This window comes from Emydura macquarii, unplaced genomic scaffold, assembly GCF_026122565.2.
Source record: "Emydura macquarii macquarii isolate MOO-44397 ecotype Brisbane River unplaced genomic scaffold, CSIRO-AGI_Emac_v2 contig_2308, whole genome shotgun sequence".
Taxonomy (NCBI): domain Eukaryota; kingdom Metazoa; phylum Chordata; order Testudines; family Chelidae; genus Emydura; species Emydura macquarii.
Window position 1 is genome coordinate 727991 of NW_027132445.1, and position 26602 is coordinate 754592.

At 41.8% G+C, this 26602-nt stretch overlaps 1 protein-coding gene across 2 annotated transcripts in view; it reads left to right on the forward strand.

Annotated features, from left to right (window-relative positions):
- Positions 1 to 26602, forward strand: part of PDE10A (phosphodiesterase 10A) — a 279406-nt gene that overhangs the window by 193424 nt on the left and 59380 nt on the right. For both annotated transcript variants that reach the window (XM_067560784.1, XM_067560785.1), the window contains 3 exons: positions 993 to 1042; positions 17432 to 17572; positions 19671 to 19826. In XM_067560784.1, the coding sequence (XP_067416885.1) occupies positions 993 to 1042; positions 17432 to 17572; positions 19671 to 19826 (347 nt within the window). The remainder of the gene's footprint in view (positions 1 to 992; positions 1043 to 17431; positions 17573 to 19670; positions 19827 to 26602) is intronic.

Sequence of the window (26602 nt, forward strand, 5' to 3'; positions counted from 1 at the left end):
GCCGCCTGCCTACATCCCTGAGTCCTAGCCAGCGCAGAAGGCTCCTCTGCCCCAGCTCGGATTGGGTGGCAGTCACCCACCTCCCAGGCTGGCAGCCAGGTGGCATCCGCCTACAACTTGCCCAAGTGGCAGCCCCCCTCCCTGGCTCAAAGCCCAGTGCCCAGAAAACTTGTCAATTTCATGGCTCTAGCTGAGCCGTGAAATTGACAACTATGACAGCCTCCGATTTCACCAGTTACTCTCTTTTCCTGTCTCTCTCTCTCTCATTCTCCTTCCCTGTCTCTCTCTCACCCCTTCCTCCTCTCAAATCTACGGCAAAAAATTTGGCATGGTGCTTTATATTCCCCAGCATTGGCATGCAGCTCAACTCCTCCTAGCTTTGGCTAACATCTCCTCTAGCCCAGGTACATACTTGAGTTGCGCACCCCTGATGTAAAGGTGGTAACCCTACCCACCCTAGATCTGACATCTGTCCTATTACGGCATTATATACTCATCCCTTCCTCCAACATATGGCTCACATTAGTCTGTAAATATAAAATCCCATGGAAAATTGAGTGTTGGAGTCCTTATTAAAATTTTCAGAAGTTAGGGGGTACTTGCTACTTAAAAGGTTGAGTAACACTGGTCTACTGGTCTACATGGATTACATTGTGGATGTGTATTTTTATTTAATTTGTATGCTGTAATATGTATTCATGCAATATAATATTTACTAGAGATGAAGTAAAGACTAGGTAAGTTTATCAGGTTGGAGCTTCCAATTATGTCTCAAATATATTACATTTGAATGGGGGAAAACAGTATTATCGTATGCCACTAACTTTGCAGGGTTTCTGTGCAGTTTCAGGGGATACAGCAATGACATTGCACGTTCAGAAGTTTAGCTGATTGTCCTAAGTGGAATGAGTCATTGGTTTCATCTTGGAGAACATGCATAAGTTTGATTCTCCCTCTGAGTACAATTACTTCTTTTATTATTGCTTTGGCAGCTACAAAAGCTGATGGATTTGCACTATATTTCCTGGGAGAATGCAATAATGTAAGTATTCTGGATTTAGATGCTGCTTTTCTGTACAGTTAACTAAAAATGCATTTTCCACTTCCACAAAGACACTGTAATCTTATTTTGTACATCATTTAGCAGGAAATGCTAGCTAAGTGCTGAATATTAGTTTTACATTATTTTTGTTTCTGTAGATGCAATTTTGCTGAATTTAGTGATGAGAAAGGTATTTTCTGCACTGAGCTTTCAAGGGCCTTGCTTTTTAATCAATATTCTTTAGCTTTACACATATAGTGCTATTCTTTCTCTAAAGTCTAGCAACTTCATTAATAGAAGGCAGCAGGTTTAAAACAAACAGAAGGCAGAACTTTTTTGCATAACACACAGTCAACCTGTGGAACTCGTTGCGAGGGGATGTTGTGAAGGCCAAAAATGTAACTGGGTCAAAAAGAAATTTAGACAAGTTTATGGAGGATAGATCCATCAATGGCTATTAGCCCAGATGGTCAGGACGCAGCCCCATGTTATAGTTGTCCCTAAGCCTCTGACTGCCAGAAGCTGGGACTGGATGACAGGATGGATCATTCAATAATTGCCCTGTTCTGTTCATTCCCTTTGAAGCATCTGGTACCGGCCACTGTTGGAAGACAGGATACTGGACTAGATGGACACTGATCTGACCCAGTATGGCCGTTTTTATGAAGCTGAAAGACTGCATTCTTATACAGATTTCCCCACAACATAGCCAGGCCCAAGCCCAGGCATTTATCCAGAGATGTTCTCTTTAAAGAGAGAAAAAGTAACTTTGATTTCCTCTAAATGTGACTTGTTCTTTCTATCCTTTTAAGTTTCTGGTTTCTAAACTTCATTGGTTTCTCTGTTGTTGTCTACAGTACCCTGAAAATGAAGTGACTTAAATTTCAAACTCAGGCGTTGATTAACATGAAGAAATATTTACATACATGTAAAACGAGTGAGCCAAATTAATTTGTGGTGTAAATTAATTGGGTACAACAATTATAACAGGAATGAGCTTAGTCCAATGTTGTTAGTTGCATAACATATATATATATATAGCATTCAATATAGTTAGTTGCACTGTATTCCTGTGGTATTTGGAATGTATTGAGTTAAGCAAAAATGTTTATCTTGGTAATTCTATCCAGATACCATCATATACGACTTAGTTACATGACAAAATTGCAGGCAGCAAAATGTAGTTACACTTTAAAGGGACACCATCAAGTTAAAAAAAATCACACTTTTGTCCGAAAAAATGTATGCCTACTGTTGGTACAAAAAACACCTCAGACTTTTATAAGTGAAACTAATTAGAGAGGCAAAACATTTTTCTCTGTTGTTTTAATTTAAACTTACACATTAGTCAGCTCTGATGGTTTATACCTGCATAGTCCGTTAGTCAATTTCCCCTGCTGCTGTTGTGTGGGTCTTTCATGCAGCAAAAGGGGAGAGAAAAGCACTTATAAAACAGTAGGAAAAGATGAACGTAAAGGTGCACAAACTGACAGAAGGCTGGGTTGCACTACCTGAAAGTACTTTTAACTCATTTTTAAGAAAACAGGCTTGTTGACAGTGTCCCATTCAAAGGTATGAATTAAAGGTCGTACATTAGCTCTTTGTAAGTAAGAAATGATTCTAACTTTAATAAATACTTGATCCAATAAAGATAACCCAGTTTATCATTCAGAAATCAATCCTGTTCTGAGAGAGTTTTGTAATGTAGGTATTTCTTGAACAAGGCTTATCACTTTTCTTCCAGAGGGGTATGCTTCACCACACATTGCCTATGTACTATGAATACCACCTTTGTTTTTTCTGCCAAATTCTAGCATTTAATCATTTATTCCATGCTGGGGGTGATGCAAACCTCCCCTGTGCTCACAGGAAGTTTAGCCTTCACTTATGAGGATTCAGCATGTGTGTTGCTGGCCAGCTCTGCTTGGGATGGTGCTGTGCGAGAATTAAACAATGGCCCTACCTCCTCCGCTTCGTCTTTGTAGAAGCTAGTAGCAGCACTACCCTTACAGCTCAAGATTTCAGATTATGCCCAGCTTCTGCATGGAGGGCACAAGATGAGGAGGGGTCTCTTACAGTCTCATGACCTGTTGAGCACCTGATATGAGGCTGTGTGCAAACTGGCCTTTGCTGTTTTTATTGCTTTTTAGACAAACAAGATAATGTGCTCCATTATAATTAACTCTACCACTGGAAAAAACAAACAAACAAAAACCAGCTGCATTAAAAATACACATTGATTACACTTGTCACTGAAACGTTATTGCAGTTGCCCCACAATGGTGTAGTGTTCATCTGCTCATATAGGGCCTGATCAAAAGCCCATCAAAACCAATGTGACATCTTTTTGTTCACTTCAGTGGCTTTAGGTTAGGCCCATATCGTACTCCTGTCACTTAACAATAATGCAGCAGACTACTTTTGTAAGAAATTGTAACTAAAAGTTAATCTGGGGATTCTTGTTTCCAGTGTACAATATAACATTTTATTTATTTATTTATTTATTTATTTATTTATAACATTTTTGTTTTACCCTAAATTTTCGTGGTTTTAAGGATGTTACATTTTCAAAGGCACAAATGGCAGTGAGGTGTCTAACTCCCATTGACTTTCCGTGTGAGATAGGTATCTCTCACTGGCAGATGTGCATTTGAAAGTCTCCACCGTGGTGATTTAGTTATAGTTATTTCAGTTGCACAGATAGAACTTCCTGTGTTTTGCTCTGCTGTTCTATGTAGCATATATAAATGTAAAATTATACTAGTTCATAAAGTTTATGAATGAAGCAGTTAAATATTTACACCCACATTTTCAAAAGTGGCCTCTCATTTTTAATATTTTGGGTATCCAGCTTGAGATATGGATAGCTATATCAATTTTGGCAACGAAAAATAGAGGACAATTTTGAAATGTTGGCTTTAGGCTTTTTTAGCTAGCTTCAGAAATATGTGTAAGTCTTATTGAATCCATCCAGTCAGGACGACAGTCAGGATGACTACTTTAATATTAAACCGATCTTTGTTTGAGCCTTGTAGCACCGTGCTTTTTGAAGAAATAACTAAGAAACGTTGATGCCTGAGACTGCTGATTGCACTGTGGGCGCGCATGCGTGTATGTACGTATTGGGGGGAGGCAAAGTGGGGGAAGTGTTGTGTAAGAACCTAGGAATCCTGATAACCAGTGTTCCGCTGTCGTCTCGCAACTAGTTGTGTAACCCACCAGTAATGTGTTCTGTGACTCCATCTAAGGACTGACAAAGTCAGGATCATGGATAAAAGGAAGGCGACCACTCTGTTAAACTGGGGATTCCATTATGAATCCATATTTGTATAGTTTATAGCCGCTATAAAAGCTCACTCTGGGAATCCAGACATGCAAAGTTCCTAGCCACAGAACAGCTTTTTGGAACAAGATTTCCAATAACTACCTTTGACCAATTTTAATGTATGAATTTATACACAGCACAGAAGAAAATGTCCTTGTTTCAGATACTTTAGAAGAGTCTAAGTTTACAAAGTGAGACCCAACAAGTGATTACTTCATATCATGCAAGATGTTTGTGGTTTTGTTTTGTTTTTTAAAATGTTGAAGGAACAGGGAAACAGCCTTGTCATTGCAGTTTTAAAATTGGCTATAATAAATTAGTCGTAAACGCATCCCACTCTGTTGGTTTTAGTATGGCTAGCCCTTTCTGTACTTGAAAATTGTATTTGAATATGGTGAAATGAATATGCTTTTAAAGAATTCAAAAGAAAGCTCTGAATTAGTCTGTCTGTTGTATTCTGTTTTGTGCATAATACATGTATCTCAGTGGCTTCTAAAGGGGTATTGCACCAACGGAGAAAAGCCCTATATAATTTAACAGAACAAGATACCTTTCTGTAAATGTTTTAACCAGCTTACAGAATTGAATAGGAAATTATATCCCTGCTCTTGAATTTCATAAGATAGTTAAAATATATGTAAAATAGTTGTCACTCCTAATACAATTCCATAGATTTTTCAGAGTAATTTCTGTAATACCTTGTTGGTTTTATTCCTATTAAATTCTACAAGACTTTTCTGAAAAAGTATGTTGGAGTTGTGATGATGCAATGTACTTATGGCAGTTTTCTGCTGAGAAAAGAGGCAAGTAGATTGCCCCCCAGATCTGTGGAGTAGGATCTCTGAGGTGGCAGCTGCTACACCAATGTAAAGTATTCAATGTGTTTTCTCACACAGCCCATCAGCCTGTACCAGATGCCAAAGGGAACATGGCCCTTGGGTTGTCTAAAACTGCTGGCAGTGCTAACACTCCCTTCACTTTGTGCTCAGGAAGTGCAAGCACCAAGATTCTGCTGCTGCCTAAATTGTTGCCTGGAAGAGTCCAAAGGGCTCCTTGTGTCCCCTTTTACCCGCTCTTGCACACACATACCCAGTACCCCTGTCCTGGCTATTCTAAGAAGTGGTCTACTTACAAGTTTCTCTTATAGGTTAGTACGATTACAAATAAGACACTTGGTCTTAAGGGGACATAACACGCATTTGAAAATACCAACTAATTGTGTGTTTACCTTGGAGACTGGAACAGCCTTGTAAGCAAATGGTAATGTTTCTCAACTCTCAGGGAAAAGACTGTTATGATCCCATTTTGTTCCTTTGGTTTTATTACCCGAACCAGGGAATTACACACAGTTCAAAACTTTTGCAGTTATGGTCCTAATTGAGTTTAGCATTTAATCATGTGCTTAACTTGAAAGACTTGATTAAGTCCTATTGAACGCAGAGGGATGTACTCATGTTCCTAAATGCTATATTAAATAGGGATGGACTTAAGCACATGCTTCCAGTTTGGGCCTTATGTGTGTGAATGTTCCCAAAACTTTTTATTTTGTGTCACAGCTGCAATATTTATGTATTGATATATGAGCAGTTCCTGCAAATGCGTTCTCACGCATGTAGTTCTTATTCATGTGAGTAATTCCGCAGTGGATAGTTATAATACTATACTCACATGAGTAAGGATATGCAGTTTGGACCCATTTAGTTTTTGAAATGTAATAGCAATATACCTACATTAGTTTCTACCTGATCTTGTGAGCAATACCTGTTTTTTCCTGATGCTGTAAATTGCTGTGAAAACCAATCATCCTCCCTTCAGATGGTGATTCACAACAGCTTTATTGTAAAGAGAATTGTCAGAGGCCACAAATATGTGTGCATACTCTGTACTTCAGGGTGAATTTAATAGAGCTATTATGCTAGAATTCCTACAGTATGTAGCAATTATTGTTCTAGCTTGATATACAGCGCCATCTAGTGACTTTATGTAGAAGGGAAGATTGTATAAATTAAGAACACTGGAGTAAATTTTCCTAAGTGACTAGTGATTGTAGCTGTCTCAGTTTTTGGATGGCCAAATGGAGACATCTTAAAGGCACTGATTTTTGTGAAAGTGCAAAGCAACCATTCTCTGAAAATCAATCCCCTTTAAGGAATCTCAAGTTCAGAGCCCCCAAAATCACTAGAATTATTTCTGTCATTATGTATCCTTTGTATATGTAGAGAGAAAAATCTTTGTTTCTTCATATTTGTCAGTGTACAATGCTCTATTCCTGCTCAGTAGCAAAGTCTCCAGCAATTAAATACATTTAGAAGTGGTAGCTTCCATCCTAAAAACAAACAAAACTTCCCTGAAAATATACCAACTAGTTTGGAATTTTAGCACAACTTTTAATAATGGTAATATGTAGCACTCCAGTCATTCAGCTTCACGATCCCAATGATTAGTTTATCATGGGCCCCCAAAATTATCATCTACATTACAAATTGTTTTACAATGTACAAATATATTGTCTTCCCTTCCTTTGTCTAATATTTATATGTTTTTCCAGCATACCTAATACTGTATAATAGATAAATGCAGAGCTCTTCATGTGTTATCAGTGTTTCTATAAATATGCAAGAAGTTTGTTCTTTTCCCCCCTTGCCTACTTCTCCTAGCAGTGGGATTGCTGGCACTTGTGTTCAAAAACAGGATACAGTTGGCTCTAACTGTGGAAGCTTTTAGAAAGAGAGCTTCTGGCTGTTTCTTCAACTTGGGCATTTTACAATTCCAAGCTTTTCTCCTGGGGATACTTTCCAGTATTGATTTGGTTTGTTTAGTTTTGTTGATCTTCATTTCTATTCAGCTTTTTTGTACATAGCCTTCTAGTTGTATACAGTCACCCCGTTGTTAGTTAGTTAGTTATGCTTCCCTGTTGGACTTCTCCCCCCCACTTTCCCCCGCTCTCCTGGGGACTATTCCCTGGCAAGCCGGCTTCAAAAGCTGCGCTTAATGCCCACACTCCTTCCCTGTGAGCGATGAGCACTAAAAATTGCCTATATTACTTCGGCGAAGCCCATGTAGTCTCTTGCTGCTCCATTTGCCACTTGTTCCCGCCTTGGATTTGGGAAGCTAGAGAACTTGGCCTCCGCAAATATCTGATGGAGGAGGCTACATGCGCAATCGGACCTGGGACTGACAGATCCTCTGGAGCGGCGTCTGTCAATGCTGGAGAGTGCCCCCTGGCTCCCACCTGTGCGCTGGTGGCCACAATACTTGTGCAGCCACAGAAGCCCCACCATGTACATAAAAAGCACAGCCATGGGCAGAAGGGCGGCTCCCCAATGGGGACCGCCCCTAACTGCAGCGTTGCTTCCCTGAGCTGCTCCAGGTCAGGTGAGAAGTTGCATGTCAACCCAGTTGCTCCACTTCCTAAGAAGCCCCGCATAGAGCATAAGTCGAAGAACCACCATGACCCACAGGTGGTGCCTTCAGCCATTGGTCCACCGTCTACTCTGCCAGGCCTCTCTGGACTCTCAGGCTAGGTTCAACGTACGCCGAGCTGCCAGTCTCTGCTGATGGCTATGGCCAAGCTGATGCTGCCATATGCTGGGTCCCCTCAGAGCTCCGGTTCCCCGGATGCCTCAAGGCTCTCATCTGTGGCCAATGAATCTCTCCTATACCTCCCTGAACAGCGCCCTGCTCTGCCTTGCCTGGCACTGCCAGTACTGATGGCCCTGTTTCTGAAAGACCCTTCTTGGAGTCTGAGTGGTATTCAGAGCTGGACCCCACATGCTCACCTGCACACTCCTACAGCCCAGATCCTCGGCAACAACCGCCCTACCTGTCCACGTTCATCCCTTCTTCTGAGATGTGGTTCCGCTATTCCTGGGAGCTGCTAATGCCCAGCGACTCATATGCTTGGCCCTATTGACCTGCTTATGACCTTTACAGGGATTACAGGGTGCCGCCGCTGCTGTTTGACCGACCATCCCCTGCCTGCACTGCATCTCCCTCTGTTTATGACAAATCGCAGGACACTCCCATACCACCAGTACTGTCAGTACCCATCAGGGCCTCGTCGTCCCTGGACGACACACTTATTCCACCTTCCTCTGGATGACCATAGCTAGTACTATAACCTGCTTTGGCGCATGGCTGCAGCCCTCAACCTCCCAGTGGAGGAGGTCCAGGACATGCAATACCAGTTCCTGGATATTCTGCAAGCGCCAGGGCCTGCCTGGAGTGCCCTCCCTATCCGCCAGGCCATCCTCCAACCAGTCCAGGCAATCTGGCACAATCCGGCTTCCTGTGCCCCTACCCTGAAGTGCACTGAGCACTGCCACTTAGATGAGAGAAAGGATATGGATTTCCTGTTTACCCATCTGCCCCCCAACATGCCCATGGTCCACTTGGCGACTAAACGCACTCAATAGCAACACCTCAAGGCCACCCCAGGTCTGGGCGGTGAAGAAACTGGACCTTCTGTGGTGTAAAATTTATTCCTCTGCGGGCCTCCAGTTCTGTATTGTCAATTACCAGGCCATCTTGGCAAAATACAATTTCCTCTCCTACTCAAAGCTGGCAGAGTTCAAGGTCTTCCTCCAAATGGAGAAACAGTAGGATTACCAGACACTGGTAGATGAGGGCAAGCTCATCACCAAGGTGGCCCTCCAAGCTATGGTCGATGCCACTGACACAGCATCCCATGCTCTAGCAACTGATGTCATGCTCTGCTGGGATTCCTGGCTCGAGTCCTCTGGCTTCTCTAAGGAGGTCCAGGCACTCTTGAGATATCCCCTTTGACAACCAAAAACTCTTCAGTGACAAGACGGACAACTCCCTCCACTCTCTCAAGGATTCCCATGCCACTTTGCAATTGCTTGGAATTTACACCCTGGCTCTGATCCGCAGGCAGCAGAGGCCATCTTTCTGCCTATGTCTCCACATCACCTACTAGCCCTACTTTCAACACCCCCAGGAACTGTCTTGCCATCGTCTGCACATCCAATGACCCCATTATTCCACTGCTACCACTTCCGCCATCTCAGCTTCTCTGCAACGCCATCCAAACGGCCGTTTTGACTCTTCTCTCGAGGCCCTCAAATCTCTTCCTGCCTCTCCCACAGCACCCCAAATTATCTTGGCTTGCCCTGTTCACCCACAATTGGGGCAAGATCACCATCAATCAATGCGTGGTGGGCATCATCCACCCATTGTATTGAATAGTGTTTCTCTCATTTCCTCCTCATCATGTATCCCTTGGTGGCCATGGGGATCCTTCCCACCATGACCTCCTCTGAGAGGAAGCAGAAACCCTCCCCCAGAAAGGGTGGCCATAGAATGCATCCCTAACCGTTACTATGGATTCTATTCTTCGTATTTCCTTGTGCCGAAAAAAGGAGGTGGCCGCTGCCCCATTTTGGACCTCGAGTGACTGAACAAGTTTATATGCAAATTCCAGTTCTGGATGGTCACGCTCCATCTCATTCTCTCATCCCTCCCTCCCTCCCTCATGGCTCTCGATATGAAGGATACCTGCTTCCATATCGACATCCATCTGGCTCATTGGAAGGCCCCTCCTTTTCATAGTGGGGCACTGTTCATTATGAGTTCCAAGTCCTCCCCTTTGCTATCACCACTGCTCCTCCTGTGTTCACGAAGGTCTTCACCATCGTCGCAGTCCATATGTGTCGTCTTAGCCACTCTGTGTTTCCTTACCTGGACAACTGGCTCTTCATTGCGCCGTCGTGCAACTACTTCCTCTCCACTATCTGGACCCTTCGTGATCTCCTTCCGGCCTGGATATCCGTATTAACAAGGACAAGTGGACATACCATGGCAGGACATTTGTAAGGTGGCCATGTAGTCCTCCGTCCACACCTTTACCGCTCACTATGCCATTACCCCAGCAGTGATGGCGAGTGCAGCAGTCGGCCATGCTGTCCTACAGACTGTGACTTCTTGCAAGTCCCCGTGCCCACCTCCGCACTGAGCACTACTCCCTACTCACCTATGTTAGGGATCCATATAGGGACCATCACTCAAAGAAGAGGAGGAAGTTACTTACCCGCCCTCCATCCCCTCTGCTGTGGGCTCCCTTGCTTGCTGGTAAAAGGGACCAGGAGTTGCACCAGCCCACACAGCCTCTTAACGCCTTGGAAGCAGTAGTGGCCGATTCATGATGCGTGTGCAGGTCAACGAACACTACTACAAACAGTTCCAGCTCTGACACATGGTATGCATGCACACTCATGTCTGAAATCCAAATAGGGAACACATATCTCAAATAACCTTCCGTTACAGTAAGAAACCTCCTCTTTGTGAGGCTCAGAATTTGACCAGTGGAGAACTGAGGTGAAAATTTAGCATGCTGTTTTAAAAAATTATTATAGCGATAAACTGGGTTTAAATTCCTTTGGTCAATGTTAATTTATAGGCAGCAAAACAAATTAAAAAGCCACCACGACACAACAATAAATGCAACCCACCAAACAATAACAACAACATCAGCAAAGGTAGTGGATAGTGTGGTGTTGGATGCTTTTTTTTTTTTTTTTAAACAATCCTATCACTAAAAATATAGTTTTTCAACTAAAATTTTACAGGCCTTTAATCCTTAATATGAATCCTCATACTTTTGAAATACTTAAGAATTCAAATAAATGATAATGACTGAGCTATTTCAGTTTGAAAAGTGATCCCTTTTATGCACAGTAACACATTTCAGTCAAGATTTATTTATTTATTTATTTTGTGTTCGTGGTTAGTAAACTCTAAAGTAAGGCTAAAAAGCTGAAACAAGAGGGAACTTTGTAGAAAAATACTTAGCCCCTTTAGTTGCAAATCTCCTAACTTTGTAATTCTGACAGAGAAGGGAGGAAGGAAGTTTCCAGCAAAACACAGCACGTTTTGGGGGGCCTCTTCGGTGGGATCCAGCAATGAAACTGTTGGGTCCCACTAAGTAGCCATAGTTAATGAATGGAGAATGAAATTACCAATGAAATTACTAGGTAGAAGTTTAAAATGAACAGAAGGAAGTATTTCTTCACACAACACACAGTCAACCTGTGGAACTCTTTGCCAGAGGATGTAGTGAAGGCCAAGACTACAACAGGGTTCTAAAAAGAACTAGATAAGTTCATGGAGGATAGGTCCATCAATGGCTATTAGCCAGGATGCAAAGCCATGCTCTGAAATGTCCCTAGCCTCTGTTTGCCAGAAACTGGGAGTGGGCGACAGGGGATGGCTCACTTGATTATTACCTGTTCTGTTCATTCCCTCTGAAATACCTGGCATTGGCCACTGTCAGAAGACAGGATACTGGGCTAGATGGACCTTTCGTCTGATTCAGTATGACCGTTCCTATGAGAAGTCTGTCACCAAACAGGCCTTCCTAAAAGAAGAGGGGATAACAGGCTGTCAGCCTTTGCCACTGTCCTACCTGACGGAAGAGATTCTGTTACTGCCTCTTGAAGAGGGAGTAATAGATCAAGATAGGGAAAAGCAGAGGTCTGTTGACGGGAATGGAAGGAACTCTTACTCTGCAGGACAGTGCTAGCTTCTGCGGGATTGGAATTTCAAGCAAGCTTCCAGATTTTCAAAATCAAACCAATTCTTCCATCCTTTTGATGTTCACCCATTACTAGACATAGCTCAGTTTCCTGGCCTTGAGGACACAGTGCAAGGCCCATTAATGGAATGGGACAGAGGATCTTTTATTTTGTTATTTTTGTTTGTTTTGCTTTGCTTTGTTGGGTTTTGGGGGGAAAAGAAGAGGGACAGATTTGTGTCTATGGTTTTGGACGTGTCCCTGGAGCTATGCGGAAGAGCACATTTTATACATTTAATAAATAACTGAATAAAATAGCGATACCACTGCTCTGCTGAATTGTTTTACATATATTCAACTGTAACTATTATCTTGGGGGGCCAGATATGTTTTTAAGGGATGGGTCAGGAGATGGCTATGAAGCGAACTATTAGCTTTAAAGTCTACAAGAATTCATCTTGACTTGTCGGTGTCCTGTTAATTTAATGTAATTTCAATTCATATTCCCACATTTCATGTACATAATTTTTACTCCCATCTTTGTGTGTTTCATTGATCATCTGCATTTTTGGATATGGTACAATGTCAAGCACGCTGTCTGTGCTAAACAAATAATACTATTAGTATGCATATCAATAATAATGGTCTTATGTTTTTCTAAATCTTCAGCCCTTCCTTCCCCTAGAGGTGTACAGTTAACAAACAAAAGATCTGTGAAGAAAGATCTTTTCAATACTTTATGTGCAAGTAGGTTTATTAGCTTATTTGATTTTAAAAAAATAAATAAATTGATGGTGGTGATGAACTGCATTTTCTGTGTGCTGTGGTTTCCTGAGCTTTAGTAAGGGGATGCATTTCTATTCAGATCCCGAGACACCTGCTTTGTGTCTGTTGCATAAAATATTCTTGCTTTTGTTCAGATAAACTTAACATCAAACTCAGATTAAGTTTTAAGGTTTATGAAAGACAAGTAGCCATGTAGATGTAAAATTCCCAGTTCAGTATAATAGTGGATATTCCATTCCATCAGATTATAAGAATGTAAGTGAAAGCAGAATAAAAATACCTTTCTATTCTGTCAGAGTTTTGGAGGCTTATATGGGTTTATCCAGTATATTGAAAAGGCGATTTCTACTGGATTCTTAAATTTGCTCTCTCTCTACATGTAAGAAACTATGCTTGTATAGCAAAAAATCTTACTTGAACAGTTCCTTGCCCCTTCAAAAGGCCAAACTTAAAAAGAAGTTGTGAATTTATATGGGTTCGCAGAGCATAATGTCTCAGATTAGGCTTAAGTGAATAAGCACCAAACCTCAGTATTGCACCTGCCTCTACTAGGTGCAGCAGAAGAAAATGGTTGTCTTGTGCATGGTCACTAGCACTATCGTGTCCAAAGAAGTGTTGTTTCTTCAGACCACGTAAGTAGTATGGAATACAACATGGCGGAATCTCAGAGTTGAAAAACTATTTATTTATTTATTCTTTTTTTAATTTTTAAGACATTTTGGTTCCCATCAGTGTGACAATATCGAACTGATCTCACAAGTTACTGAAAACCTGTATCTACAAAACAGATACAGCTTCCCCTCACGACCCCATCATTGTGCCTCAATCCTGATCCTGATGGAGCACAGCCTTTCAGGCCCATTCTGTACTAAAGGCTTGTCTATTCAGTGATCCAGTGAACAGCACGCTGGGATGTGAACCTACAGCACACAATATGGCTAAGAGGACCCTGCTGCCATGCACTAAAAGTTCCATGGTGTGATTTGACATACCGCTATTTGAAACAGGATACAGGACTTCAGTGTCTGATGATATCAGTCTGGTGCTGTAACTTTCATGGGAGCTAAAAGTTAGAAACAACAGTAGATCAAAGCACACTATGGAGCTTTTAGTACATGGCAAGCTAGTGCACTGTAGATTCGCAGCCTGGCTTGCCATGTACAAAGTCTCTGTATTGATAAGCCCTTAGCCTCTCTTCTAACACTGTCAACAATCGTTCTAGTGGTATTTATGTGATCTAGACGCAGGACTGTCATCTATTTCATGTAGGCCACTGCAAGCAGATGGCATTTACTTTTATCATTCCCAGCCAGACACACAGAGGTGAAAGGTTCCATATCCTCTAGCACAATCCCATTCTCATCCCTTCCTCCTACTCTGCTTGAGTTCTGCATGTCTTCCGTTCCTCTGGCTTGACCATTCTTGTCGCCTTCCCAACCATTTCTTTGTCCTCCTTTGCGTAGTCAAAACCCCTGCCTGACAAAACATTTAATACATCAAAAAATCTGCATGATTAATTAAGCACCACCAAAGTCAGCTCATGATTCTGTATTTGTGCCTCTTGTCCTTCTGGTCCCTTGCTACTCCTAGTCTTTGTGTTTTCTACCCATGTCGTATCTACTTAGATTGTAAACTCTTCAGAATAGGGACCTGCCTTTTTGGTGTTTTAATAACACCCTTACCACCTTTTGGGTGCTGTAAAACAAACAACAATCAGATATAACACAAGAACCTACCAAGTGAGGAGTCAGCTGGATGGGACTACTCATGGTGGCAAGCATTGTGTTTGGTAGTGTTTCCAGGATCAGGCCTTGAGATTATAAAATCTACTGGTATTTGCTGCTGCTTTGTCTACAAATGTCATTCATATCTTTGGCACTGTAATATTTAAATAACAAAATTACTGCCAGTCAGTCCCCTGATTCAACTTTATGCCCAAAGTGAAACCATTTTAGGAAAATAAAAAGGCCTCAAAAAGAACGTGGTTGTTCTGTTCTGACTTCCAAGGTGATGCTCTGTTCTGAACTGTTTCTGTTTCTCATAGTAGAAGGGTATATGCAGTATCGCTTTCCACTATTGGCAAAAGAACCTTTAAGTTTGACATAGCTAGGATATAGACAAAATTTCATTAATATTAATTGTCATTAAAAATAATGTGTGTGATACTATTAGAAGCTTGAGAAATTTAATCACTATAATACACTTAATGAGAGCAGTGTCTGATGGTAACATTAACCAGTGCAATCATGTGACTGCATGTATGTCTGGACAGTTAAGACTTTTGATGCCTAATGAAAAAGCTTGTAATACATTTTGTTTGGAGAAATTTCTCCCTAAATATTACATATTTTCTGATTTTTGTTTCCATAATTTTTGTTAGTAGGGACATTTGCATGAATAAAGATCTTTCATCCTTAGTTTTTCTTCTGTCTATTTCTTATAAAAAATCATAATGCTATTTAGTGTTACTGTTACTTACTCAATGGAAATTCTGCATATCATTATTGGTTCAAACAGTTTTATTTAATTTTACTATTGAAATAAATCAAACCACTCTGCCCCATTTGGACTAATGGTTTCAGCATCAAACTAGTAATAAGCCACCTGTTCCCTGTTTAAAAAAAAGTCTTTTCAAAAAGTACTTTGGTTTTATCAATGTAAAGAATGTATAAAAAGGGACGAGAAAGAAGGATATTCCAGTGGTTAGAATACTAGGCTTGAGACTTGGAAAGCCAGAATTTGATTCCCTGTTCTGCAAAAGACTTATGTGACCTTGGGCAAGTCATCTAGCCTCTCTGTGTCTCAGTTTCCCATTTGTAAAATGAGAATGATAGTACTGCTCTACCTCACTGGGGGTGGTTGTGTAGATAAATATTGCAAGGCACTTGGATACTATGATATCAGGGGCCACATAGTAACTAAAGTAGATAAATAGAAGGGCATGAAATCCTGGCCCCTTGAAGTCAGTGGGTATTTTGCTATTGATTTTAGTAGAGCCAGGATTTCACTTACGGTTTGAAATATCATTCTGCTTCCTGTGCATATAATAATTTTATATGACTGTTACAACTGACAATCACTAACACATTGCTTTATTGTTTGCCATTCATCTTTGGGTATCTAATTATTTGAGAGGTAGAAAGAAATTATTTCTTTTAGGGGAAGTAGTTAGGAGCAGGGAAGAGAAGATAACATTCTGACAGTAGAGAATGGTATATGTGGATTTATTTTTACTAACAAGCAAAGAGTAAATTAAGTAGACAGCTCCTGCTTGCTAGAAATACAACTCGAATAATTATTTAATCCATTACTCAACATTTTAGCTAATTTTCTTGCTGTTATGCATGATTCTCACAGCATTTCAGCCATTGGTGGCAGCTTGTCAGATGCTTTTGAATGACTGAGCAAACCTTGGAATCGTACAGCTAGTACAGTGTCAACTGGCTAGTGAAGAAAGCCAAATAGGTCCAAAGCAGTGGCCAGCAAAAAACAGTAACTCAAACAGCACTGTCATTGCAATAACAAATAAGCAAATAGTACTAAAACTGAGTGTTTAGTTCCTTATTGAAGACAATGGAGCTACTTTGATTCATAGCAGGCTGGGAAACTTGTCCCATTTATCTAGCAATAAATACCTTACAGAAAACCATAACTATTTCCACAGAGTCATGAAATGGAAGATGGTGATCATTTAGTCCACTTCCCTTCCAGCATATGATTATTCCTTACAGTATGCAAGTTGATCCTAAAGTCCCTGTGAACATGACTCTCCTGGACTCTTACTGGGAGATGGGCATGTTGAGGCCTGGCAGGATAGCCTCTGTGTATGCTAGTAGTTGTGTTCAATCTATTTATTTTTTATAATTTAATATTTGATTTTAAATAATAGAGGAAAAAATAGATACGCTAGTCTAGTCTGCCTTAGGCCTTGATGCTGTAGCTGGATCCATATGGCCAGGAGCTTTGTGCCTGTGCTGACTTCATGTACTTTAATAATGCTACCTTGTTGTATACTTCAGCTTTATTTTAAAAAATAGTCATTGTTTTGTGGAAGGCTTTCATAAAGTGAAAGTTGTCATAACTACTCCCGAGTCTTCAGCAACATAATCAGCTCAGATTAATCTTGGGTAGCAAAGGCAGCAAACTAGAATTAATGCATGGGGATACTTTTATACTTGCTCAGAGGCCCCACTAAATTCAGTTGTGCTCCACATGGGTTCAGATATCTGTCTGCCTGCATACAATTGGAGGATCAGGGCCAAAGACACCTGTCTGTGGAGATAGTGGTGGGGGAGGTAATGGGGAAGAGAAATGGGAGCTTGGAGTTATGTTTATTAAACCTTTTCTGTGGAAAGAGGGAAGTACATGTATCCTAGACAAATGAGTAGTTTTCTGTTACCTGATCACTTACTGCTCTAGAGTTCTATATAGGATACATAATGTATTCAAAAGGGCAGAATCCATCCCTGATGTGTCAGCACAGCTGATATTGACTATAATAGGTATTGCGTCCACTATGCCAGGACTGAATTGGCTATAATCTCCAAAACAGTTGTTGACAGAATGAAGCTGAGTCCATCTGTACACCTTGGTTTCATTGTTGTCAGCTCAAAAACCGATCTACTTAAATTATTTCCATTTATCCTTTCATTCTTTTTATTATTTATTTATTGTATGTAATGACACAAATTACTGTGCAAATACAGCCAAACTTTCTAATGACATTTTCTTTTCTTCTTCTGACTAGAGTCTCTGTGTGTTCACACCTCCGGGAGCTAAGGAAGGACAACCACGGCTCATTCCTGCAGGGCCCATTGCACTTGGCACCACAATATCCGCATACGTAGCCAAATACAGAAAAACTTTGTTAGTAGAAGATATTCTGGGGGTAAATTGCTTACTCTTTTTAAAGAGATACAGACAACTTTTATTTTTAATTTTTTTCAAAAAATGTATTACTGCTGAAATGTAAACTGGATTATTCATACAGTAAATAATGTACATTGATACTGGTAGTGTCTGTCCAGAACCATGTATCCTCCATGTCTGGATTAGTTTCAATAAAAACTCTTCCCTATATAATTTTTAACTTTTACAGATATTATACATTTTTTAAAAAGTTAACTTTTTGTGCCAGAGAAGGGAAATAATACTGCTGTGCAATAAAAATGCATAGCATGATCAGCCAAAAATGCCCTTCCTAGCCCTTTGGAATAGGCAACATGCTGAGCCCAAATGCTAAAGTGGCTCGCACTCTATTAACTTGCACACAGTCAAATTTTGATTTCAATACAGGACACTATTTGATTCTGCCACCTTATAATTTTCTCAGTAGTCTTCAAAGAATACTTTGTTTCATATGTGTACTATATATTTTTCATAATCAAATCCTAGAGTTTTTGGCACGGGGGGGGAAGAAATGGATGAATTATGTCTTCTGATTTACACTCTCTCACCAGAGCACCAGTATAACATGGCAGCTTTTCTCTTATAAAATAGATCTTAATTTGCAAAGCTTGTGCCTATCCATACATATACAACATGTGCCAACTCATTCACCTTCAGCTCAGAAGAAATCTGTGCTGTTTTGCCTATGTTCTTCTAGAATTCAAGCTCTCCATCTCAGCAGAGGGTGAGCAGTGTTACAGGGGCCTGTGGGCTGGTGCTGGGAAAAGTGAAGGGGCTGCTTCCACCTGGCCCATTCTCCTCTCCTCCCAACCCCCTTATTCTTGTTTGCTTATCTACAAGTGGGAGGTTGACCCTGGTGAATAGGTTCCAGAGACTTTGGAAGTATTTCAACAAGGGGAAGCAGCAGGCTACACTGACTTGCGTGATCCCACTCCATGCAAGCAGGCACTAAAAGAGTCTGCCAGCGAAAGTAGGACCTCCTGTTGTGTTCCTTCCTAGCAGCCAGAAGTGCTCCATATTCTCCTTCCATAGGGTTCCCTGAGGGAGGAACTATTTACCATTGGTTTGAGTGACAGTTGCTTTCAGGCCAGGGTGACATTCAGATTGATACTCGCTGTCATACTCAAGGTGAAACTGATCACCTTATTTGGGGCAAGGAAGTAATTTTTTTCCACTACAGGCAAGCTAGAGGAGGGGTGCTCACCTTTCCTTGGAGCATCCTGTAGAAATCATCTGTTTAGACTAGGGGACTGAGGGGCTAGTGATGAAGAGTGTGGGCCCACAATAATTGAGAGGGACTAGTTACAACCCTAGTAAAAAATGACATATGGGCAATTTTTCTGTTCATGATAAGTTCCCTTTCATGGTACGTTTGGGCTGTAAAACCTGTGGCATATCTTATTAATGGCACAGCTTGATAGACTGGAGCCCTTTGTGGTAGCAACTAGTTGTCATGACATTCTTTCCTGTAACTTTTGCAGAAGTTTGAGAACAGGTGTGCTAAGGATTGTTGGTAAAGCACAACAGGATATGGGGAAGAGCCTTTCTGTCTTGCATAGATGTAGAGAGAGAACGCTTTTGTCCTTAATATTGGGATAGTTTGGGAATTGTTAGTCCAGATTTGTGTCTCCATGCGACCTTTGGCACTTGGTGAGTGCCTCAAGCTTTGATTACTTACTCCCACAGAGGTTAGTGCCTGCTTGGTAACGCTGTGGTTTGAGTTGCTGCAATTCAATTAACAGTTACCAGTGGATTTAGTTTTCTTTCTGACATTGTCCAGACTAGCCTCAGCAATAAAGTACAATTTCTGCTGCCTGTGAGGTTCAAGGACATATACTTTAAAAATAAATAAATAAATAGAAAGCTTGCATGTAATATCATGACTGACTAACTTTGGATAAGATCATTTCTATTTGTAAAATAACCATGGTGAGACATTTTTGATTGAATTCTTGAATGTGAAGGGCTTAACTGTTGGTGCTAAGTAGGTCAGCCAGATGAGAGAGAAATGTTGATTTATTTTTTATATTAATGTTATAATAATTACATTTGATTAAACGTTGTTTACGCTTTTTTAGGATGAACGATTTCCCAAAGGTACTGGACTGGAATCAGGGACTCGTATCCAATCTGTTCTTTGTTTACCAATTGTCACTGCAATTGGTGATTTGATTGGTATCCTGGAGCTTTATCGGCATTGGGGCAAAGAAGCCTTCCATCTCAGTCATCAGGAGGTAAGGCCTAAAATGCTGCAGCTGTTTTTTTAAGATTTCCCTCTTCAGGATGGTGCCAGCTACTTCTCATTTCAGACTTCTTCTTTCCTTCCTCATTTTGTTTTCATATTTTTTGAGATTGAGCCTTGTTACATAGTTGGAGAGTGGGCCTTATAAGGATGGTTGATGCTGATTGGTATTCTGAGCGGCAAGTGGTAAGATTCATTTCAGACACACAAAAGTACACGGATACTCTAAAATTCTCTAATTGTTTTGTTCCATTTTATGGGAATAATTACAAAAATATTGTTATCAATTGTTTGTTGATTATGAATTTTAAGATAACAGATGTTGTCAGCACCTTTCTGGAAGGGTGAATTAATGAAAGCTCAAGCTATTACAAGTGCATGAACTAGTGTTCCAGAATGAAACTGCTCTAGTTTAAAAGGACATTACCAAGTTACACAGAACTCAATTTTAACTTTCCTCTAAAGCTATATTTTGCAATATGGGTAGGTAATGTTTCTACACTGGTCAACTTTTTCAAAGCATTTCTTCTTCTTCGAGTACTGTGCTTATGGGTGCTCCACTTCAGGTGTGCACATGTTACATGCACTTTTGATCAAAAATGTTCTGTAGCAATGTCTTTTCATGGTGTCCTCCACCCTCCTTTTGGGAGGTTTTCCATCCATTTGAAGGGGTATGCCAGGATCACCGAGATTCATATGTTGCTTCACCTGCCAATAGGCTATCTCGGTCAGCAACGGACATTCCTGGTGCATTCCTTGTCTGGCGGCACGCACGTCTCTCAGAAGTTCAATTTCTGCTCAACCTTTAAGAGCTGAGGTGCAGTACAATTAGAGGTGTGGTGGCTGAGTGGTTAAGGTGCTTGACTACACTCCTGAAGGTCAGGACTTTGAATCTTGCTCAGTCTCACACTGAAAGGCCACCTCCAGGACATCCAGGTGCAAAAGAGGTCCTCAATCCATTGGGTTAGGGCAGTCAAAGACAGTTGGATGTGATGCTGGCACATGCCTTAACTGCATCAGCCCAGTGAGCCATTGGCTCGGGGATCTTTGACTTAAGAGCAGGGCTGAGAAGAACTGAGACATTAGACTATAATTCTTTATGGTGGAATGCACTCTTCACCCTGCCTCGGACCCAAGTTACGAGACATCCTTTATTTATCAAACTCGATCAGGACAGCAAAGAGAAACATCCTGCTTCTAGCAAGATGGTCCCGACGGACCTTCTTCCATAATCTCTGGTACCTAGCACCATGTCTTCCTCAGTACCGCCGACGTCTAAGCAGCCACCTCAGACCTCAATCTCTTTGAGGCAGTGAGCATTGTTGGTACCGATGACTTCTACTGCAGCAGACTTATCCAAGCAGACTCCTCCCTCGATACTATTAACCCACATAGTATCGCAGGAGTTTAGGTATTCCAATGACCTGTTAGTTTCAGATGAGCCAGAGTCTCCCCTCCCCTGAGGGTACTGAGCATCTATTGGTACTGAGATCGACACAGTCGCTGGAATTACACCTCTCTCCGGGACCACCTGACTTTCCATTTGAACTTGGAGGTTATAAGATCAGGTTACTGTGTTCATTTTACCTGTGTCCCCCACCTCACACCTCTTCCCTGTCCCTTTTCAAGGACCCCTCTCACAAACACTTGAGGCAGGAAATCACATCTCTTCTATGCTTAGGAGCCATAGAACCAATTACTGCTCAGCACAGGAGGAAGGGATTTTAATCTAAGTATTCTCTGGTCCCATAGAAGAATGGAGAGTGGAGACCTCCCCTAGCTCTAAGACTCAAGAACAATTTAGTGAAAGCACAGAAATTCAGGATGGGGACTCTTGTAGCTAAAAGTTCATCATTGCATCCAGGGGATTGGTTTACATCCCTTGACTTTCAGGATGCATATTTTCATATCGCAGTTCACCCAAGAGATTCCTTCCGTTTCTGGTCAGCCAAGACCACTTCCAGAGTTGGGTACTTCCGTTTGGCCTTTCCTCTGCTCTGAGAGTATTCTCAAAGGTTTTGGCAGTGGTTGTCACCCAGCTGTATTGGAGGGTGATGATAGTTTTTCCATACCTCAACAATTGACTGCTCAAAGCCGGGTCTTTCAGTGAGGTTCTTTCAATCATGAACACAGCTTTGTCCCTGTTCCTTACATTAGGTCTCCAGCTTGACAGAAAAGTCCACTTTGACCCCTGTACAAAGGATAGAATTCATAGGGGCCTCCTTAGACACAGTAACAGCCAGAGCTTACCTCCCCATGGGCTCATTCTTGACTCTCTCAAACCTCATTCCAATGATTCAGATAAGCCCCCAGCTTGTCTTCAGCTTCTGGGACATATGGCAGCTTCTACCTTTGTAACTTATCATGCAAGGTGATGCCTTCGCTCCTTCCAGTTTATATACTGAACAAACACAGGGTGGTATCAGTTCTTATCATGTACGAGACTCAGTTGGTGGAAGAACCCTCACAATGTCTGTGCCAGTGTCCCCTTTATCCAGACAGTTCCAACCATCGACATTAAAGACAGATTTACATACCATGTAGGGCAGATGGTCTGCCCAAGATTCTCATTAACCCATCAGCATTCTGGAGCTGAAGGCAGTCAGAAATGCCTGTATTCACTTTCTCCCATTAATTCGAGACACATCTGTGAAAATCATGACAGACAACATAGCCTGCATGATTTATATCAACCAACAAGGGCTGGCAAGATCTTCTCTTTGTGCTAAAGCAGTAAAGCTATGGAACTGGTGATAGTCAATCACATCCTTATTTTAGCAGCATAGCTTCCAAGCATACAAAACACCATGGTCAATGTTTTAAGCATGCATTTCTCCCAAGATTATGAGTTGGAGTTTGACTCATCATATTTTTCTGACCTGGGGGTTTCCAGAGGTGGACCTTTTTGCCACCATCACCAACAGAAGTTGCAGAGAGTTTTGCTTACTCAGGGAGTTGGGCCCTCACTCACTGGGAGATGCTTTTCTTGTTCCATGGACTTAAGGCCTTCCATATGCATTTACTTTAGCGTCTCTGATTTTGAAAGTGGTAAACAAGACAAAGCCAAGATCACATTAATTGTTCCAGCATGGCCCAGGTAGTCCTGGTACCCTTACCTGATTTCCCCTTGCCTTTTACCCAGTGATCTATCTTCTGTCCATTTCTCATTTCTCTCAAGACGCTGGTCAGTCTCTCATCACAGCCTAGGAATTCTCTGCTTCAGGACTTAGGTTTAGATTCCTCTGGTTCGCAGGAAGAGACTTATAGTTCTGCAGAGTACATCAGCTGTTGTTAAACAGTAGGAAAAGTTCTACATGGAGCGCTTACCTTCAAAAATGAAAAAGATTCCACCATTGGTGGAACCAGTGTCTTTCTTCTGCTCATTCCTTCCTCCTTCTTTGCTGTCCTTGACTATCTGTTGGAATTAAAAAAAATCAGGATTATCTATGAGTTCTATCAGACTCCACTTGGCGGTTATAACAGCCTTCCGTTCCTTAGTTGATGGATTCTCAGTGTTTGCTCATCCCACAATGGTAAGATTTATCAAGATTGAGAAATCTTTTTCCTCAGAGTAGATAATCCCCCCTGTATGAGATCTAAACTTTAGTACTGAAGTGTCTTATGAGACGTCCCTTTGAACGATGGCTACCTATTCTCTTCTTAACCTATCCATGAAAACATCCTTCTCAGTGGCCATCACTTCAGCCCAAAGAGTTGGAGAGAGGGGGGATTTAATGGTGGATTCATCTTTTATAATGTTTTTGAAGGAGAAGGTTTTGTTATGCCCATATCCTAAATTTTTACCTATGGTGGTCCATTCTTCTAGATCTGATGCTGCCCATGGGAATGCAGTTTTGTCTTCTGTTTTGGACTCAGCTCTGAAGCTGTTCCTCCATCCCCCCCTGGCTGAGGTTACTGCTCGGTAGTCACATGAAATGGAGCACCCATAGGGACACTACTTGTAGAAGGAGAGGTTACTCGCCTTGTACAGTAAGTGGAGTTCTTCTTTGACTAGTCATTATGGGTTCTCCACTTCAGGTACACATATGCCTCTCGAGCCCTTGATCAAAGATTTTCTGTTATCAGTGTCCGTCCCACCCACACATTCACTCTATACAACCTCGTGCTGCACACCGAGGGTATATGGGTTTGTGCTGATGAACCACCCTCAGTTCCCTCTCAACTGTCTCAGCCTGAGACAGAGCCCTAGCATGTACATCTTGTGCAAGCCTCAACTACTATTGTTCAGTTTTATCAGAATTAGTTTAGTGTTAGTAGGTTAGTTTTAGTTAGTTAATAGTATGTAGTTAATTAAATAAGTAGTGAGAGGATTTACTTTGTTTCTGCTCCCTTATCTTTTTTGGGGAGCTTTACTTGATTGGCTGGGCATGTCTGGCTTGTCAGCCTTCAAACACTGCCTGTTTTGCAGGGAGGCTATCCTTGTGAGTGACAAGCCACTCTGAATGTGTCCGTTACTTGGGAGAGCCCCACATCTCCCAGAAGTGTAAGTTCTGCCTTGCTCTCAAATCCAGAGCACAGAAGAACCAGGAGATCAAACTGAGACATCTGACGTTGGATTGCTTCCTTTGGAGCACCTCCCAGTCAGGTCAGGAGACCCCCCCCCCAATACATTTGTGTCCGAACAGATTCAGCACCCTTTTGACCTCAGCACAGGTCTTCCCTAAGAATGAGAAGGCTCAAAAGAAGAGGAGCTTGGTCTGCCACCACAAGGAGCCAATTCCCAAAAGGCCCCAATCTCCCACTAAGTCCATGGTGTCAGAAGACTCGATCTCTCAGTTCAGTACTGCAGAGGCGAAAGACTCCTCCTCCAGTACTGGCAGTCGGTGGGTAGTCCCAGAGTGCTACAAAGAAGCATGGCTCCAACAGATCCCCAATATAGTCTGTGAGAGATAGGGAAGCTAAAGACATGTACTCCTCCAGACCAAATACTGTCTAGCACAGATTTATCATCAGTATCTTCCCACTCAGCACTCTCGGTACTGGGCAAATGAAAGCACTAGATGCCCTCATCCCCTGTGTTGACATGCTCCAGATCAATAGCACCATATACTCAGTCACTGTGTCAGTACCGACCCACTCAGTACCGCAGGAATTCCAGTATTCCAGTGACTTGTCAGTCTTAGATGAGCCAGACTCTCTACTACATAAGGGTACCAAACGACTTTCACTGCCGAGGCTCTAGTCTCCGGATTACTATTGCTTCCCGATATCACAAGGTTCTCTGCCCTTTTCTGCTGGTGCCTCCCTGCCCCACATTAGAGGATATTGAGGAAGCTGAAGGAGATATTCAGTCAGTCTCTTCCATATCAGTGCAGGGTTCTGCTCCCCATCCGTACAGGAAACCCCTATTTCAACAAAGATCCTCATTCATGATAGAGAGGTCATATCAACCCTGGGTACCATTCCCTCTCACTTATGGGGCCCCCTCTATGGCCATACTAGGATCCTTGGGCTATATATCAGCAGAAATTTGCCAGACCTCCAACTCCATTGCATAGAGAGCCTAGGATTGCACAGTCCATCCAACCAATCCTCCAGCATGAGGACACCTTTGAAGAACAGGCAATTAGAACATATAAAGAGACCAGTCCTCAAACTCCTATTTTATCCTTGTCTCCAGATGAGGTAGTCATGCTTCTGTCACAATCTATGGCTGACGATTTTCAACAGTTTCAGGACTTGTGACGAGGGTGGCTAACACCCTTCAGATACCTCTTGAAGAGGTCAGAGATTCTCAGCACAATCATTCTACTACTGTCACTGGACATTCTACAATTGGCAACATCCATCTAGATTGTGCTTCTCCTGGATCCAGCAAAGACTATGTGGCAAACTTCTGGCACCATCCTACTGACTTGTAAATGAGTGAATAAGAAATATTATGTTCCTCCCAGGGAGTCAGAATTTTTATTCCCCCCTGCACCTAATTCCCTTGTGGTGGATGCTGTAAATGAGTGGGGTAAACAGCGTTATTCTAGGTCTATGACAAAAACCAAACGAGGTTAGGCCTTTTTGGTTGAAAGTCTTACTCATCCGCAACTCTCCAATTTCAGATTTAAAAAAAAAAAACTGTCGTGATCATGGCCAAGTACAACTTCACCAACTATAACAAATTTACAGCTTTTATTGAGCATCTTCCACAGCAGTACAGAGAGCACTTTCAGGCCGTCATTGTGACGAGTCAGTTATGAGCCAGAACCTCTCTTCAAGCATCCTTAGATGCTGTGGACACTGTCACCAGATCCAGATCCACAGCAGTTGTTTTTGTGCAGGGTGTCATGGCTCCAGCTCTTGGCATTCCCAAGAGAGGTTCAAAATACTATAGAGAACTGACCATCAAATTGGAGGTTCTCAAGCTCTTCTCAGAGACTACAGATGAGTCCCTGAACACATGGAAGGACTTCAGGGTTATGATCTCTGAATATATATACACTTCTATGAACAAAACATGATTTGGTGGCTGTGAAACTGCCCAGATATTGCATCCTGCCTAGTTCTCTGGATTTCATAGATCCACCAAACTCGCTAGGAAGAGACAAAGAAAGCTACTCACCCTTCTTCAGCAAGTACCCAGTCATCATCAAAACAATTTTGACAGGTTGGTGGAGAATTCGCTTCCTCCCTCACCTCTAGTTCACAAGCTGCAATCATTTACCTACCTCGCCACTTTTGGAGACTGCCTCTCCCATTTTCCTCATGCTTAGTGGCATATTACAGCAGAAAAGACGGTCGTAGAGGTCATAACAT